At 31.9% G+C, this 18,922-nt stretch overlaps 3 protein-coding genes across 3 annotated transcripts in view; 1 reads left to right on the forward strand and 2 right to left on the reverse strand.

Annotated features, from left to right (window-relative positions):
• LOC130442990 (A disintegrin and metalloproteinase with thrombospondin motifs 12-like) overlaps positions 1 to 3,359 on the forward strand; it is a 49,266-nt gene extending 45,907 nt beyond the window's left edge. Inside the window, exons 14-18 of the mRNA XM_056777422.1 lie at positions 153 to 273; positions 1,571 to 1,830; positions 1,890 to 2,162; positions 2,279 to 2,588; positions 3,342 to 3,359. Of these exons, the coding sequence (XP_056633400.1) occupies positions 153 to 273; positions 1,571 to 1,830; positions 1,890 to 2,162; positions 2,279 to 2,588; positions 3,342 to 3,359 (982 nt within the window). The remainder of the gene's footprint in view (positions 1 to 152; positions 274 to 1,570; positions 1,831 to 1,889; positions 2,163 to 2,278; positions 2,589 to 3,341) is intronic.
• Positions 3,360 to 4,179: 820 nt separating this feature from the next.
• LOC130442993 (uncharacterized) lies at positions 4,180 to 5,838 on the reverse strand. The gene has a single exon (XM_056777424.1). The coding sequence runs from the start codon at positions 5,836 to 5,838 to the stop codon at positions 4,180 to 4,182; it is 1,659 nt and encodes a 552-aa protein (XP_056633402.1).
• Positions 5,838 to 7,586, reverse strand: LOC130442994 (uncharacterized). Its single transcript, XM_056777425.1, has one exon. It carries the CDS (start codon positions 7,584 to 7,586, stop codon positions 5,838 to 5,840), a length of 1,749 nt encoding a protein of 582 aa, XP_056633403.1.
• Between the last annotated feature and the right edge of the window lie 11,336 nt (positions 7,587 to 18,922).

Consider the following 18,922-nt stretch of genomic DNA (forward strand, 5'->3'; position numbering starts at 1 on the left):
AAAGGGATTATAGGTATTGGCTTAGTATTTTAGGAGAAAGAGACATGATGCTGAAATAAAAATGTTATGAAAGTAGAAAAATTCCAAAAATGCATAAAAAAGGGTTTGGGGGATGAAGTCATGAATAAAAACTAAATACGTTTTCATTTCAGTCAAGAATCCGATGATGGAGAAAAATTATTTGGCAAAACAGAAGGTATCTATACTCATCCGGAACCTGGAAGAGAATCTCTTAAAATCCATGGACCTACAACAGAGGATTTGATATTATTTGTGAGTTGGAATTCTCTTAAGCTCATTTTGTGGGCATATCATATATATTAAATTGATAATTTGGGAAAGTTTGATATATAAAAATAAACGTTTACGTATTGCTCTTTCCTAGTAAAGCTCGTATCTTTAATTTCAAGAATGGTATCAAAATGCTTCTCTTTTAGCCCGATTTCATTTCCTAGAAGAGTTGGAAGCTGCATGTTGCTAAATCTAATGGTTAAAATAGATGTGAGCCGACTTTTAGCAGTCAAAAACTCGTGAAACAAAGCGACTCATGATGTGGCTCAAGAACCGGTGCACAATTTTTTAATACTTTGTAATTTTCGGAGTTTACCGTTGTTCCCTTTGAAACCGAATCTGATCACACTTTATAGTTATAATTGACGAAAAAAATTACCATAATCAATTTGTTCTAATTTGATTGACGAGATTTTTGAAATCGTTTCATTGGTTCTCCATTGAAACTTTACAATAACAATTTTGACAAAGAAATAGAATCTATTTGTTAATTCCATAGAAATTGGGACTCCGTTCCTTTTTTATCATCAGTCGAAACTATTCAGCAGAAGTAATTGCTGCTGTGAAAATTCATCCATTGTTTTTCCGTACTTCGTACCAAATATTGAATATTTTATTCTATGTAGAAGGCGTAAAGATTTATCGTAAAATTTAAATATTCTTTTAAGTAATTGAATTGGTAATTGAATAAATCGTACGATAAAGAAAAATGATAATTTCGTAGTTTAAATAAATTTGTGCTACTTTTCTTGACATATTAAACAGGCCTGCGGATTTCGGTTCAAATGCTATAAAATATTTCTCTAGAATTCCTTTCACTTTAAGATCCCGCATCCCTTAAGCAATAAACTTATTTCAGCACCACCTACTTGGCGTAGAGATAAGCCAAAATAATCAGTATGGTAATTGCCGTATACCGCAACATCTACAGTATCACCGCAAAATCCTGATGTTTACGTTAAGGTGATTAGATAACCAGCATAGCCCACAATATGTGAAGGTTTTTGAAATATGTTTCGCAAATATCAATACTAAGTTCTTCTCTGAAAGTCTAACAAACTAAAAATGAAATTAATCAGCTACATTACCGGTTTATAAAGCATACTATCGTATGCAATATCTCCTTATCACATAGCTGTTTGAGTTATAATATAATAGACTGAAATTTTTCTTCATAAACAAATTATGCTTATTCTTCCCAGACATATAAGTGAAGTATAATCTGCTTAAGAAATAATCAAATTCTCAACATTTCATGATTCTTCATTACTGATAATAGGTTTGCTTCTATGAAGAAAAAAATGTCGGCTATCAATATACTTATGCTGAGCCAGCTTCTGATCTTGGTTATTCTCCGCATTATCATTGGGAACTATTGGAATGGTCGGATTGTGATGTAAAATGTGGTGGGGGTACACAAGTTTCAAAATACGATTGCGTAGAAGAGAGAGCAGGAAAAGTCAGCTCAAATTTCTGTGCGGGAGATGAAAAACCTGAGATTTCGATACAGAAATGTAATGAGCAACCATGTAAAACCAAGTAAATTCCACTACATTAGAGCTTTATTTCGAAGTTTATCAAATTTTTCTATTTTTCAGATGGAAAGTTGGAAAATGGGGACCTTGTAAAGCTTGTAAGAATATCTCAGGTTTACGAAAGAGATTAGTAGAGTGTGTTCGTGAGAATCCAAAACAAGGAGCAGAGGATACACTAGTAGAAGATTCAGATTGTGAATCACCTCGTCCAGCTTCCAGTGAATTATGCGATTCAGAGAGGAAATGTAGGACTAGAGATGTGACTTGGGCATCTGAGGACGCATTAAGAGATGTATGGGCACAGCTTGATAAATTTAGAAGAAATGGAAAGGGAAAGAGGGCACTGGTAAATAGTATCTAATTGATAATACTCGATAATATAGTATTATAAATATGTTTCAGGGCAATAACAAGATAGTGAGAGATACTAGCTCCAGTACAACTGAATACTGTACTCATCATGATGGTACCAAATCCTTGAATCGAACAAAAGAACCTAAAATAAAATTCAACGTGGGAGAAGTGATTAAAGACAGAATCCCTCAAAAAGAAATAAAACTTCTGAAAGTTCCTTTGAAACAATCCCAAATTTCCACGAATATTTCTGATAGTGTTTTTGAATCTATGGGGGACTCAATTGGCGATCAATTAGATACTGGTCACGTTGTCGTAGTGACTGGAAAAGACGCCGAGCAAGAGTTGAAGGATTTAGGACACAATGCTTTAGAAAAAGATTTATTATCAACTACAGAAATAGGAGCGGTAAATATAGATATCAGTACCAAAGAAACTAAGAAAAGCACTACTAAAGAGTTGATCAATACAACGGGAATGAAGAAGAAAGATAAACAAAAAAAAGAAGCTAAGATTTCTATTAAAAAAGACAGTTCCAAAAAATAAGCTTTACAGAAGTATTATTATTATTTATCTACTATTTATTATTTTACCCAAATTTTATCTATATTGTATATTTCATTGTTAATAATAAATATATATTTATTATTTTTAATTTCTTATTTCTTAGACCTTTTGATATATGTCATAAGTGATATCCTTATATAATTTCCACACCTCCCTTCTTGACTACTGGACATATTATTCCATTATTCCATCTCTCAGTCATTCTCAGTATCATGTTTCAATATTTCTTTCTTTTTTGCTTCTTTCATGAGAAACAATTTTTATTTAAAAATGTACCTTAAATGAGTGAAATCCTCATGCTATCTGCATACGCTTGATATATTTTAACAAGTATTCTTACTTTCAGTTAGACTATCTTATTGACGTTATAGTTCATTGTGTTGCCTAATTTTGTTTCTTGACGAACAAGTGCATCAATATTATTTACTTTATTATGAGCTCTTAGATAAAAACGGACAGTACCTCGATTCCATTTTTTTCATTTTCTACGCTTTCAAGAACTAAAACTAGATGTTTTTTTGCTTTGAGTATTTCGTATTTCGAGAGAGTTTGATCAATTTTTATAAATTATCAGCCATAATGGTTATACTACAGGACGATCCAGAACTATGACCAGCGTAACACTAATATAGCCGCTGGACGATAAAGTGTTTAATGCTATTGTGACTTTTCGAAAATTATGATTGGGTTAACTCAATCATAGCTTTCGAAGAGAATAATGTCAATTATTGTTCGGAAACTGGTCGAATTAATTGGGTCGTATGATAGGATCATTTGTACTATCTGAAGAGTTATTTCATTTGTTTAAAGGTTTTTTGAAATTTGAAAATTATTTATTTCATTTAAATGGCTGTCTACTATGGTTCTCTTCTGGATCTTATAATTTTGCTAATATCTTTCTTCATTCTAGTTTGTCCCTCTTTACCATATGTCTCCGTCGTTTATCCTTCTAAGTAAATTTCTCTTCCAAATATCTAATTTGGTTTCCTCCAATTTATTTAGTATCCACATCTCGCTTGCATGAATTACTGTCGGTCTGATGACTCTGTGATATATTTACAGCTTAGTGTTGTGGGATATTTGTTCTTTGTTTAAAATTCTTTGCTGGTTCAAATAAACTAATTATTGATGTGTGGACTGTATTATTTATTAATAATATTAAAACATGTGTTAGTTGGGTTTTAATGGCGATATATCAACAATCAACATTTCTAATTAATACAAAAAAATAGAAAAAACTTTATGTTGGGCGGCGTTGCCACGTTTTCGACTTATTTTAACATAATAAAAAATTATTTTAAAGATTAATTTTAACATAATAGCCCCCTCTTTGAAGGGATGCCTTCAAAACAGCTTATTGTAGAAATTTACTTGATAATATATACCTATGTTTACAAAGTCTATCACTGTATTAAGATTGCAATAAATCGATTTAATTGTCTATGTCTTCTTGTCTTGGTAATGGAAACAAATGTCTGATGGAACGAATAATTAGTCCCTTATGGGTTTGGACTTCAGCAACTCTTGTAATGCCGTCTCTTCCGGGAAATAATTTCCTAATTATTCCTATTGGCCATTGGCATGGTGGATATAGGGTGTTTTTTATTAAGACTAAAATGCCCACAGAAATAGTTGATGGGGCGTCTTTCCACTTGTACTGCTGATGTAGCTGAGAAATATATTGTCTTGAAAATCTTCGCCAAAGTTGTTGGTAGAGTTTCTGCATGTATTCTAATCGAGTCAAACGATACTTGTTGGTATTAGTATAGTCAATGTTGGGAATGGAGGTCAGAACTCGACCTATTAAGAAATGGGATGGTGTAATGGGTGACAAGTCATTAGGGTCATTTGATTGCGCAAACAATGGTCGAGAGCTTAATATACCTTCGATTTGTATCACTAAGGTGCACATTTCTTCGTAAGTCACATTATCATTAATAAGAGCTCGCTTCAAATGAAATTTGCAACTTTTAACGGCTGCTTCCCACAATCCGCCATGCTTTGGGGTGTACGGAGGAATAAACTTCCATTGTATATTATATTGACTGGTAGAATTGACAACAGAGGCCTGATTGTTGAATAAAAATTTACTAAGATCTTTCAATAAGTTGTTAGTGCCGTGAAATGTAGTTCCGTTATCGGAATATATTATTTTGGGAACACCTCGTCTAGATACAAAGCGTTTTAAGCATGCTAAGAAATTGATGGAAGTTAAATCAGTTACTATTTCGCAATGTATTGCCTTAGTGCAAAAACAAACGAAAATAGCCAAATAACATTTATTAAGTTTAGCTCCTTTACCTGGTTTGTTCAAAATATAGAATGGGCCAGCATAATCAAATCCGGTCACTTCAAATGGAAGCGTAGGCCTAATTCTTTCATTCGGTAGGTTTGACATTGGACAGGAAAATGGAATAGGATTGAACTTGAAACAATTCACGCAATTTCTCACTGTTTGTTTGGCTAATATAGAACCACCAACAGGCCAGTAGAATTGTCGAACCGAACTTAATAGTAGTTGTGGTCCTGGGTGTAACAATTGACTATGTTTATGATTAAAAATTAGCTTGGTAAAATTGTGTTTACTTGAGAGTAAGATTGGATGTTTGATGTTAAATGGTAAGTAAGTATTTTTTAATCGTCCCCCAACTCTGATGATTCCTTTCTCCTCAATAAAGAGCGCTAATGAGGCAAATTTATGTTTAGCATCTAATTGCTTGTTTTTACGAAGTAATTCTAGCTCCTCGGAAAATGATTCCATTTGAGATAATTTAATTAAAATAGTATTGGTGTTTTCGAATTCTTCAACTGATAATGGGCCAATAACTTTGGTATCAGATTTTCGTGCATTATTGATAAAACGCATACAATATGCTGTGACTCTTTTTAATCGTTGTAAACAAGAGAATTTTGTAAATAAATCACAAATTTTTGTATGTTGTGATATGACCAAAATAGTTTTAGATTTTCTTAGTTCTGGGAGATCGTGTTTAGAAATTGAAAAATTAGTAATTGGCCAATCTGATGATTGCAACAACAAAAATTGAGGTCTTTTCCACCAAATTGCACTTGACATCAGCATTTTAGGCATTATACCTCAGATGCTAAATCTGCAGGGTTTTCCTTAGTACTAACATACCTCCAATTTTCAATGTTCGTGAGAGATTGTATTTTAGATACGCGATTAGCAACAAAGGTCTGTAATAAATTGGGTTCCGTGTTAATCCAACATAGGGCCACTTGAGATTCGGACCACAAACAATAATGAATATTTTTTAAATTGAGGGCATTGACCACAGTATTTACTAGTTGTGCTCCTAGAAGACAAGCACACAATTCAAGTTTTGGAATTGTTATTGTCTTCAGTGGCAACACTTTGGTTTTGGCACATAGTAATTGAACGTTATAATTTCCGCTATCAACAACACTACGTAAGTATATGCAACATGAATATGCATCTCTCGATGCATCGCAGAAGCAATGGACATCTGTAAGTACATAGTTTAAATAAATAGCATTTATAGGAATAGATAATTGATTTAAACTGCCAAGTTCATTCTGAAATCGATACCAAGTTTGTTCTATATCTTGTGGAATAGGCTCATCCCATCTAATGTGTAGGGACCATAATTTCTGTATTATTAATTTTGCAATAACTATTGAAGGGCTCAATAACCCTAAAGGATCGTAAATTTGAGCAATAATTGAAAGAATGTGACGTTTAGTAATTGTGTTTCGATGGGTAAATTGTTTAATTGTATATTTTAGAATGTCATTTTTATTGTCCCATTGGATTCCCAAAGTTTTACAACTTTCTTTATCACCTATATCTAAAATTGCATTTGAGATATTGTTATCTTTGAAGCCACAAACTAATTGAAAATTATTAGAAATCCACTTTCTTAAAATGAAATTAGCTGATGATAAGACATCATATATGTCTTTGCATAATTTTTGTAATTCTATTAAATCGTTAGAACCGGTCAACAAATCGTCCACGTACATGTCCTTTAGTATTGTTTCACAGGTTTTGGGGTATTGATTCATATTGTGTTCCGCTAGCGTCTTAATACACTTGATAGCCAGATGTGGAGCGGATCGAGTTCCATATGTAACTGTATTCAAGTGATAAGTGCAAAAGTTACTTTTGTGGTTATCACGCCATAGTATCTGTTGTAAAGGTCTATGCTCTCGATCTATGAGAATTTGACAATACATTTTTGATATGTCAGCGGAAACCACGAATTTATATGTTCTGAATCGTAAAAGAATGTTTATAATGTCATTCTGAACTTTAGGGCCGATATATTGTAGATCGTTAAGCGACCACCCTGTAGACGTCTTACAACTTCCATCAAAAACTACGCGTAAACGAGTTGTCGTACTCATTTCTTTTAAAATACCATGATGTGGTAAAAAGTATTTAATTCCATCGGGTTCAATAGTTAATTTAGTCATATGACCTAAAGTTTCATATTCTTGAATATCGATGTATAATTGTTTAAATTGAACATCCGCGAACCGTTTTTCTAATGTCTTAAATCTTCTAATTGCTTCGGGTTTAGACCTGCCCAATAGTTCTGGGGATTGTTTTAACGGGAATTTTACTACAAACTGACCGTTTTCTATACGGAAAGTATTTTCGTTAAATAAAGACTCACACACAATATCGTCTTGAGATAAAAATTGATTACTACCTTTTATTTCTTCAATTTCCCAGAATTTCTTTAACTGGTCATCTTCAGGAATATGACTTGAAAGGTTACACATGATTGTTTTATTATTATCAATTGGAAGCGCTCCTGTTACTATCCATCCAAATACAGTGTTAACTAACATATTATTTCCCAATTTTATTTTTTCGTTTAATAACAAATCTCAAAATATATTGGCGCCCAACAATAAATCGACTTCTTGTGGACATCCAAAACTGGGATCAGATAATTGAACATGTTCCGGTATCTTTAATGTACTAATTATTACAGGGACGACTAAACATGAAATTGTATATTCATGATCATTAACGCAAGAATAAAGAGAAATAGAACATTTTTTATTTATATAAGATACAGATTTACCTATTCCAGAAATTGAGACATTGGTAGGTAACAATGGTATATTTAGTAAACTACATAGCCTTTCAGTTATTATATTGGATTGAGCTCCACAATCCAGCAGTGCTCTTTTTTGATGAAAATTGCCTTGGTTGTCTTTAATTTGACATGAGACGGTAGATAACAGTGATTTGTGAAAGTTTCCGCTTTTAATATCGTGTTTGAATTATTGTGGTTTACAACTACATTCATCGAAGTTGTTGGTTCATTAGAAGGATTATTTGCCGGGGGTACTACATTATATTGTTTGTGAAGCAGTGTATTGTGCTTCCTTTTGCATATTGTACATTTGCCGTGTTTACAATTTTGTTTATCATGACCTGCAAGTAAACAATTTTCGCATAAGTGCAAATTTTTAATTTTATGAATTCTTGTATCAACATTTAAAGCTAAAAACTGAGGACACTTATAAATTGTATGAGCTTGTTTACAATAATTACAGGACAATGATTTATTTGTTGATAAAAGCATATATACTGGATTGTTCTTATTCTTACTTAAATTGCCTATGGATTTAGTTGATTGTTGAGACTCGTCCAAACATTGTAAAATATCAGATTTGTCTTTCAAGAAATTCATAAATTCGTCCAAAGTTGGTAATTCAGAATGATATTTCATTTCTTTCCAGTCACGAATCGTATTTTTGTCCAATTTATTGGACACAATATAAATAATAAAGGAGTCGTATAAAATATCTTTAGCGATGTTAAAATGTTTAGGAATTTCATCTAATAACTTACGGAATTGTATATAATTTTCTCTAACAATATTTTGCACACTTAGAATAGACTTGAAATGACTATCGATTAAGAATTGTTTTTTATCAAATCTTTCACCTAAAAGGTTCCAAGCTCTTTCAAATGGTTTGTCTGTACTGTCTAAACCTTCAATAAATCGAGAAGCGTACCCTTCTAGAGACGCCTTTAAAAACTGAAATTTCTCATTTTCATTCAAATTTGTATTGTCACATATGATAGTTTTAAAATTGGTTTTAAATTGAAGCCAATGATGAAACTCTCCATCATAGCTAGGTAATTTTAACTTTGGTAATAAAACATTCTGAAGAGGATCAAAATTATTCGACGAAATGTTGTTAACTGAATTTGAATTTTGTTCAACGCTTGTATCTAAACGTGGTTGTGAAGTTTGTATAAATTATTTCAAAAAATCAAAAGCAGCATAATATCTATCTTGAAATGTATCGCGTTCATTGAATTGTTCATCTAAGTCATCCTCTTTACATTCAGACTCTATAATCGATTGGATTTTGTCAAATTCATCTGATAAATTTAAGTGATTGTCGTATCGCATTTGTATTTCATTAAATCCTGGAACTGATTCGTTAATTTTATCTATGAATTTTTCTAATAATGTAAGTTTTTGTTTAATTGTACTTCTTTTACGGTATAAAATTGTGAGGTCAATATTCTCTATTGGGGGCATTATTGCAGTTTAAATTGTAATTTATCATCAAAAAATAACCTACGACAGAAAACTGCACCTTAATTGTGATGAAATAGCTACTTCAATTGCTTAACATTGATTGTACCTTCTTACTAGGCTTAAAATTGTAAGTAAAGTAGTAATTTGTATCTTTTAAAATAATTGCATGTGATTTTTATAAATCAAACTAATGAAATTGTATTATAAATTGCCTAGACTGAATAGAAAATAAATTGTATTATTATAAACTGTTCAATTGAAAATTGTAAGAAAAATACGTCGCATATCTTATTGCGATGTAAAATACCGCTAAAATTATCTTAACACATTTAAATTGTAATTTTTATTGAAATAATTGAATCAATTTTCAATAGTTTATTGAAGAGGTTCGACCATTTTCTGATTAAATAGAACAAATGATCCTAAGATAAAGGAAAAAATAGAATAAAATAGGAATTGTATGGAAAAAGTGCAGTCGTTCAGTCAGTTAGTCACTATCGCTTGTTACTTCGCACGATATTTTTCTTCCACCTCAATAAACTCGACTCGACTGCTACCCAAATCCTTATGTAGCAAAAGATTACCACCATCAATACGGATTTTGGAAACATTCTGGAAAGGGGTGGAAGCAATCTGATTGAGTTTAGCAGCAAATATCAAGGCTGTTATTTTTACAAAGATACAAAATATCACCATCACCGCAAATTCGCTTGTTAGGTGTTGAGGTTGGTAGCAATATGTCCTGGCATAGTCACGTGGCTGATTCAGTCAAGACAGCTTCACAAAAACTTTTGAAGCCCTCTTTAAGAACAAAAAGCTATATACTCCACAACAGCTTTTAAATCCTCCGCAAGCCTCAGATTCCTTCATATTTAGAATAATGCTCGCACATTTGGAGCTCGGCTTCCAAGCATACCCTGAAGATGCTCGGCTTACAGGCGATCCAGAGTTGACCAGTAACTTCCACAGCTTAAAGCATAGAATGAAGGTCGCCGAACTGACTTTGTTTTACCGATACTTCCTTGGCAAATGCTGTTCTGAGCTGTCGAACAGTAAATTTTTGCAATACTTACTTAACAGGTAGATGTTCGAGTTCGCCTGCAGACGTCCAGAACTTCAATTAATCGGGACTCATTTCTTAGGAGAGTACTACAACCTACAGAAGTTCAATATCAATATCCACAGGCATCTCTACACGACAGGCACCACTCGAATAACTCGAGTGTAAAAGTGCTTACCACCTTGTTCTAACTTTTTACAAAAAAGCTTAAGCTTTGGAAATACGTTGTAAATTATATCATGCCACAAACGAGCCCATATAATCAGTTGTGATGGTGTGAAGACCGAGAGAATAAAAGTTGAGAAAAAAAGGGAGGAATATAGGCCCATCACGCAGCTGCAAACATTAACTTTCTTTCAAAATAAAAAAAATGAATCACGATTAGAAATGTTTATATGACATATTTTCTACAACTATGTAGTCCTTTCCTTTCTTTAAGTTACTCTTAAATTTTTAGATTAGTGAAGTAGGTATACACTTTTTGGTATGTATTTAGCTCACCCTACCTTAATTAGGTGCACTCGAGAAGTTCTCAGATCAATTTTCTTTTGCTGATCTGATGGTCATATATTTGAGGATAATATTTGGTAGAGGTATAAGGTATACCCTCGTATATCAATTTAAGCCCTTTAATCAATTGATAAATTCTCGCTGAGGTTGTCCTACTATTACGTCGATAAAATAATCGATTGAGGTTGAAAAGTTTAAATATAATATCGTCTATTTCGAGCAAAATTACGTCGAAAACAATTTCCATATTTTAGTTCATAGAATCATAATAATTTTACAGAAATCGAGTTTGTACGCCCGAATGGCGCGCTGAGCGTAATTCGCTATTTTGTGGGTTTATGCGTACAGCTCTGCGTGTCAAATTGTTTTCTGCCTCGGTCCCCGTGTTATATGTGACATATTACGAAATTTTGAATAATCCTTACGCATGGATGCTTCTTCAGTATGAAACCAGATGCGATGTGTTACCGCTGTATTGGTGAGCATGTAATTTAATTGACTTGTTTTACCGCAGTGCATAGGCAAGTAGGGCAATGAATATACATGAAACTAGGACTGATCCATCAGCCGCCCGATTGAGAATGTTTAATTTTTTATCATCTCTTAACGATGATAAAATTTTATGTACCCGTCTATGGACACAAAGTGAAACATTTATAAAAATACAAATAAATTGAAATTCAATCAGAAAATATAACTCAAACATAAGGTTCCTGAATCCAGGTAAAGTATGTGAATCAGCCCTTTTTCAAAGATTCATTTTTACCAGGGAGCGGAGTATACAATGGGGACAACTGAATCAAACAAGCGTTGAATGTGGTCAAATTGTCATTGCGTGTTGTCATTGTCATTTTCCATAAGTACAGTAAGTTACCAAATAACTATAATTCGAAAATTCATTCAACTATCAGAGAAATTTAATCAAAGGTAAAGGTCATCATGATCACTGGATGATTTATGTAGGCTAGAACATCTGATGAATTTTCCCCGAGCAGCCTTTTTAATTCAATTTTTTTTTCATCTCATAGAAAGAAAAACAGATTGCCATGAAGCCAAGAGCAAAGAGCATGGAGAACGTGATAGTAGCTTTCACGATATGCGAAAATTAATGCAGCAACAAAACAAGAGTCGATTATAATGAATTTCCTATCCATAATATTCTCTAGAATAAGAGAAATATTATTCGATACCTTCTCAGAACATCCCACTGTTCTTCTTCTAACCTAACCAAGTCAAGCCGCTTAGAGTTAATTGAAAATATATATTTTTAGAATCCAGTTACTCTTGTATAGAATGTGACTCAATGTATTTCACTATAGAAAGGAGAATGAAAAATCAGACATATTTATGACAAATGACTCCAAACGGATATTTGAAGCAGACAGAATGGAAAAAAATGTTTTCAGTTAAAGTATACTCAGCAATTCGTGGAAGACCACGTAGTTATGACAATTACTTTCCAGCTCTCATGCCTATCATAATTCAATTAAGCAAAAAAAAAGACGCAATCCGTAAAAAAATACCTTCTCTAGAAACTTCAGGTAAAATATCTCTAGATCCTTGTGCTGCTGAGAGAGAAATGCTTTATTGTCAAAAAATTGTTACAATTTGTAGATAAAAGCTTGTAAAAACTAAAAAACAAATATAAAAATAACTAAATAATAATAAAACAAATAAAATAAAAATTCAAAATACAAAAGAAAACCACAATGAATAACAAAATTATAGGCAATAATTAGTACATAAGTCGTATATAGTCCATGGCAAAAATGAGTATGATAAGCATAGAAGTCGTTCACAGAGTAGAAGGCTCTTTCCAGTAGATATGCCTTCATATATATATATATATATATATATATATATATATATATATATATATATATATATATATATATATATATGCTTATTTAGATATGCGGGAAAAGATGATATCGATTTAAATTGGCAAGTGATTGTGCATTTTTTTTGCATTGTAAAATATTGAGCCCAGAATTTTTAAGTTCAAATCTTTGGCAACTGATATCAGTGCAAAACAGGAGGAACTTGATGATAACAGCAATGAAAACTGAATATTAATTTTAACCTATAAATTTTTTTGTGTATCCGAATAAGTTTTATTTCATATTTGTTATGAAATGTTTGTAAAATATTTTTCTCTTTCAATAAAGGATTATATGAAAATAATATTTTATTTCACTAGCACCAACTTATGATTAATCATTTTTCTATTTTCAATAAGCATATTCCCGTTTCTTTCTATCCTGAAAATTGCTTTTGCTATTTTTACCTTTAAGCAGATAACAGTCATTGTTTACTTCTGAATAAATAAACAAATAACAGGAAGATATACATCCCGATTAATTACAGTATTTGAGAAGAGAAAGGATTGATTTTTTTTTCAATTTAATTTCATCATTTTCAAAAAACCAGAATATAACATTGCAACACTTGTTTCTCCAATCTACTAGCAGGGATAGGGAATAATGCAGCCGCAGTTGTACTCGCCCGCTTCCTTTTAAATTAAAATTTTCGAAAAACCAAAAAAAATTCCTCAAAAATAAACAAAAACCAAAACTGAGAAGAGCCGTTTTTGCTTACAAGCTCCATTTTCGTTTTCTTCTGGCCAAAATCTCACCTCAGAAATAGTTAGGCAAACACAACCCGACGAAACCATCACAACCTCAGCCCTGCAGAGGAGCTATTCCTATATCAGGGCCCACTCTAACAACCCCCTCCTTACAACAATCCTCCTTATCCTACCAAACTTTAACCAACGAATCTCTCTCTTCTTTTTGTATCTACTACCAGTTGATCTTAGCACTTTTGAACTCAACAATTTTCATCACACAAAAATCTTCAATAATAACGTCGTCAATACTGGTACAAAACGATTTTTATTATTACAATTGTGATATTTGTTTACAGTTTACTGGTTAACCTCACAAGATTCTGAAATAGTATATCAAGCAATAAGCATTTATTGATATTGATTGAGATCGGTCAGGAGATGTATGAAAGTCACCATACAAGCCTTGGTGAGCTTCTTAACATCCCATGCGAGATGCGAGTTGCATATACTATTTCTTCTACGAATAATCATAATAATGAAAAACCAATCACTTCATTTCTAAAGTCTATTAAACTTTTCATGAAATTGTAAGTTATAATTAAAGAATTATTTATGTATTTTATGCAAATTATAAAATAAAAATTTTAGGAAAATTAGTTCTCTATAATTGTTTCAATTGTTTTATATGAATATTTTGAATTATACATCCACCCTTATTCTTAAGTGAAATGATGTCACTGCGACGGATGCAGTGTCCGGTATTTGAATTGGAATTTGGAAGATTTGAGTGAGCAGCAATTTCTCTTCTTATATTTCCAAATTTATTCATTCCCAAGTTTTGTTTAGTACATTTTCTGTTTATGTAATGAAAAAAGAGAAAGTAATACATTTTTTTGGACTAAGCTTTATGCACTTCTTTCATATTATGCAATAACGGTGAATTTTTAAGTTGTTTTCGTTTTTGTATCTTTAATTGTTATAAGTTGTTTCAAAATCAATCACATCGCCAAGTTTCAGCTTGTGCAGCTCATGCTTTCTACAAGCTTCCATAATATCAAAAATACATACGAAAATGAATTTCTCATATTTACATTACATTGAAAACTAAGTTATACTAGCTTTGGAATATAAATATTTAAAATCTAGGGCTTCTCCAATAAATTTCTTTATTTCATTTGTACAAAAAGTTTTAGCTTTTTTAAGCTTATATTCTTCAGGCTTTCTTACAAATAAATCTTGTACTTAGGATATTTGGATATATGTACTTTATGATAGATTTTAAAGTAGAGTCTATAAGGCATCTTTTCTAGTTTTCTGTGAAATAGATTCTTTCAAGAATTTGACCTCTACAGAGATGAAGGCATGCTTTCATAAAATTATCATTAGAAATGTTATGAAACTCGAACAGATAGAGAGAGTAGGTAAATCTTCCATTCATCGAGGACATTGTCAAATATAAAGCTGTCTTGAACTGATAGAAGGAATCTAGAACTTGGTTCATCACTGTCCTCGTAATCAAATAAATGGGTCTGCCTAAGCTTCGAAACTGGAGATTCAGAATCAATACCTAAATTTCTATAAAAAGTGCAAGTTGCTGAAAGGTCAAATACCAAACATTTAGCAAAATTATCTAACCTGCGCATGCAGTTTTAGACATCAATCTTGATAATAAACTATCAAAGAAACTTAAATATTTCTAGTTTTTGAATTAGGGATTTAGCACTCATTTTTTTTGGGAACAGGAGAAATGCGAATAAATATTACATTGAATAAATGAAATAAAGATTCATACAGGCTTGACTTGAACAAAAAATTGATGAAAACACATCTCCACATTCTTTTTCACACTTATTTCCATTATGTTATCAATATTTTTATTTATTTAAGATAAATCAAAGCCAAATGAACGTATTATAATGAAAGAGGTTCCCCTCTTATTTACGTTGATACACAACAACTTTACCTAAGTAACTATTGTTACTATGCTAGTGACTTGATGAAGGACCAATTGAGCGATCCCCTTTTGTCTATTTATCTCAGCTCGGCATTACCCATTAACGAGCCTTACGCTTGCGCATAAAATCACAGCCAATACACACTTAGGGCGTTTTCCTTCTTTCGGCGCTATACCTGTTTTCAATCGTTGAATATCTCCATGATTATTAGGTTAAATTGATCTTTATCTTTCTTTACTCGGATTAGTTGTTATTCTCCCAGCTCGGCCAATTTCTAATATTCTATAGTCACGATTGCTTTTTGCGACCTATCCATCTTCCTCTACCTTTCACTTGCTGTTTTGAGAAATTAAGGATGTAGGATTACTAAAATAGACAAGCCGTTTTTCTCGTTTCAGACAGTCCCAGGATTGGGGTTACGCTGAAAGTATGTGAATAGATGTCTCATCTTCAGTTGACTAGGTTCATTTAGGATACCTGTTGATATATTAATTGAACATATCTATTATGATTGTAATTTCTCAGAAGTATCTCAACTTGTTTTAAATGTTTTATTGCTACAGTGTTTAGATCCTTTCAATTTAATATTGTATTATTCTTTTCAAATTTAAGTTAAGAAACATGACGTTAAAAGGTTTAGAGTAAATCTATTATTTTGAAAACTTGGGCTTCCCTGTACATATATCGTCCGTAATGATCACCTGATAGAATATTGATATTTACATGGAAATCGTAAACATAATCGTGATTTATCATTGTAGCTTTCGACAGATTTATGATAACATCTCTATTTTATATATACACTGCCCTGGACTCGATGTATTATTCAAAGAAATTGTTGATGGAGGATCGGTCGACAAGATAATAAATCATACAAATCAATGCTAATGATGGCAATACTATGAGTAATACAAACTGAATGTGTCGGCAAAAATTCAAAGGGTCTGACAACATTGTTAGGGATGTTTGGAGAGAATAATGGAAGGTTGATGGAGCTTTTTGTGGTTGGGTTTGTTTCACATGATATTTTTGTTATATTTTATACATATTATAAAAAATAAATTATTCATACGAGTTTTGAGCATCAATTATTTTGTTCAACATACTGAACATCAAAATAAAAATACATGGCTTTTTTCAAATTTTTGTGGTATCTCCTTTCAAAAAAGATGAATTTTAATATTTTATAATGGAACGAAAGTCTACGAGAGTTAGTTTTAGAATGCTGCCGTCTTTTTACAGTACCATCTTGATCTAACAAATCAAAAGGGATTAATTAGATATTAGTTATCAAGTAATTGATTAAACTGTTATAGTAAACAACTTCTACTAATGAATGGTAACAAATTTTTCTCAAATTACTGTATGCATTTTCTTTTTAAAAAGCAGTTGGTGGGTAGTAATAATACATAATAATACATAAAAGTAGGTATTACATATTTTAATTTCAAAGATTCGCAACTCAACTCATGAATCGGAGGTAAAAAACCAACAATATTATATGTAGTGGCTTAATCTTAATTTTTTTCATGCTGATTAGGAAAAAAATCATATATTATCTGTTTTGCAGAGAGTTATCACAATCAAATTTCGTGATGAATTTGACTATAGTGACCCTTAAACCACTCTTTTCAAGAACCATAAATTTTATTACATTTAGAGCATTAAGAACATCTATTATTGTTGAGTCATGCTCATAAATTTCTTCGTCACCTTCATCCGCTTCTGCATTAGTAATAGACACCTCAGTCTTCTGAAAATGCAATTCTTTGTGAACTTTTTGCCAGATTCTAGCAAGTTCTGCGGGTGGTAAGACGTCTTCCTCATCTTCTTACGTTACTTTTAACTCACTTTTTTTGAAGCAGTTCACAATGGTCCTTTCAGGGACTAGATTCCAAGTTTTGGGGATCATGAACAATTTTTGTGAAATATTAATTGTAGTTGACGTTTTGTGTTCAAAATAAGCAAAAAAATCGTTGGAGAAATTCCTTCCTATAATGCATTTTGGAGCCTTGGTTCACTGGTTGTAGTTTTGAAGAGGCATTTGCAGATAAGTGTTTGTATATTTTTCAATGTACCACCAATGAACATAAGAATTTCCTTATTTTTGTTCTTAATCTCTTGATGCCAACATTCAAGCCAATTGCTAGAAGCATCACTGATCTTCCAAGATTCATAGGTGGATGTGTGTTTCAATTATAAGTGGCTTCGGTTTGTACTTTTCAGTGCAATCTGTTCCCAGCAGTACTATCAAACTATATTTCTGGGCCATTGCAACATGATTCTTTAACAACTGTGACGAGAAGCAGTATTTGATAGTGCTGTAAAAAAAAGCCTATTCGAAACCTATCGCGACATGAATCACATATTATTGAATAAAAAGCCATATATTAGTTATAAAGACGTTTTGGGTTGACAAAATTCATTAAATAGATGTATTTACACTTCTTCCTGATAGCTTAAACTTAGTTAAGAAGAGGTTGTTCGCAAAAAATGTTCGCAATATAAAGATATATTTCACAGTATAACTGTGGAATTATGAAGAATTTTTTGAATCCAGAAAGTCATTATATTGAGATAGCTTATATCAAGGTAATTTAAAGTGAATGAAAATGGATTTTTTACTTTGGCAGAGAACATACGAATATCACAAATAGTTTTTTTCTATGAAATTAATTCTTCTACACTTTTGGTCGAATATATTATTGTTATAGAGCACTTTTTTGTCAAATTATTGCAAAAGAATTAGTAAGATTGAAGTCAGCTCTACATCGGCTTATGTTATCTGGATGTATGTTCTTCCATGTTTTTCGTAATATATCTATTTTCTCATATATATTATTACTACAACGTTATTACTTTGCTCAAGTTTTCTTTTAATTTTCCTATTGATTAGGTCAGTTAATGAAAATAGCTCATAAAACAATGACAATAGAAGAATAAAGTGATATTTTATATTACTTCGATCATCATCAATTTTAACAAGGTTCGTAGATATTTTCCTGGTTTCTTGATGTAGCTTATATGCATTCACAACGTGACCTTCAATTTTCCCTCATTACTGACTGTAATTTTGAAGTCTTCTACATTTATGGTCATCTGTATGCAAGTTTGCACTCATTTAGCACAAAATTCATGAGGAATAAGTGAGAAAGCTTCGTTAGTGTGAAACGGTGATTTTCTAGAATTTTTCCATCAATTTTGTCTAATTTGTTAGTAAAAATGCTTGTACCTCCATTCTTTTGGACACTAATTCGGTTAGTTCAAAACTGAATGCACCATTTGCATTCGCATATCGGAAAAAAGAACAGCTTGGAAATGTTCTTGTTGTGATGTGACTAGCTATAGAGTGAGATAGAAATAGAACTATGAGTCTAATTTAAGTTTATGATAAGTATTTAGTATGCTTTAGGAATAAATTCCTGCAGAAAATCGAAAACGAAATAGTCCCTCAGTATACTGTATCCGTACGTGTTCAATTCCAAATACTCAATCAGCATCACATGGGACCGAGGGTTTCCTTT

This window comes from Diorhabda sublineata, chromosome 4, assembly GCF_026230105.1.
Source record: "Diorhabda sublineata isolate icDioSubl1.1 chromosome 4, icDioSubl1.1, whole genome shotgun sequence".
Classification (NCBI taxonomy): Eukaryota; Metazoa; Arthropoda; class Insecta; order Coleoptera; family Chrysomelidae; genus Diorhabda; species Diorhabda sublineata.

Excerpts from the sequence above, each read along its gene's own strand:
- LOC130442994 (XM_056777425.1), bottom strand. The coding sequence starts at position 7,586 with ATGTTAGTTAACACTGTATTTGGATGGATAGTAACAGGAGCGCTTCCA.
- LOC130442993 (XM_056777424.1), bottom strand. The coding sequence starts at position 5,838 with ATGCCTAAAATGCTGATGTCAAGTGCAATTTGGTGGAAAAGACCTCAA.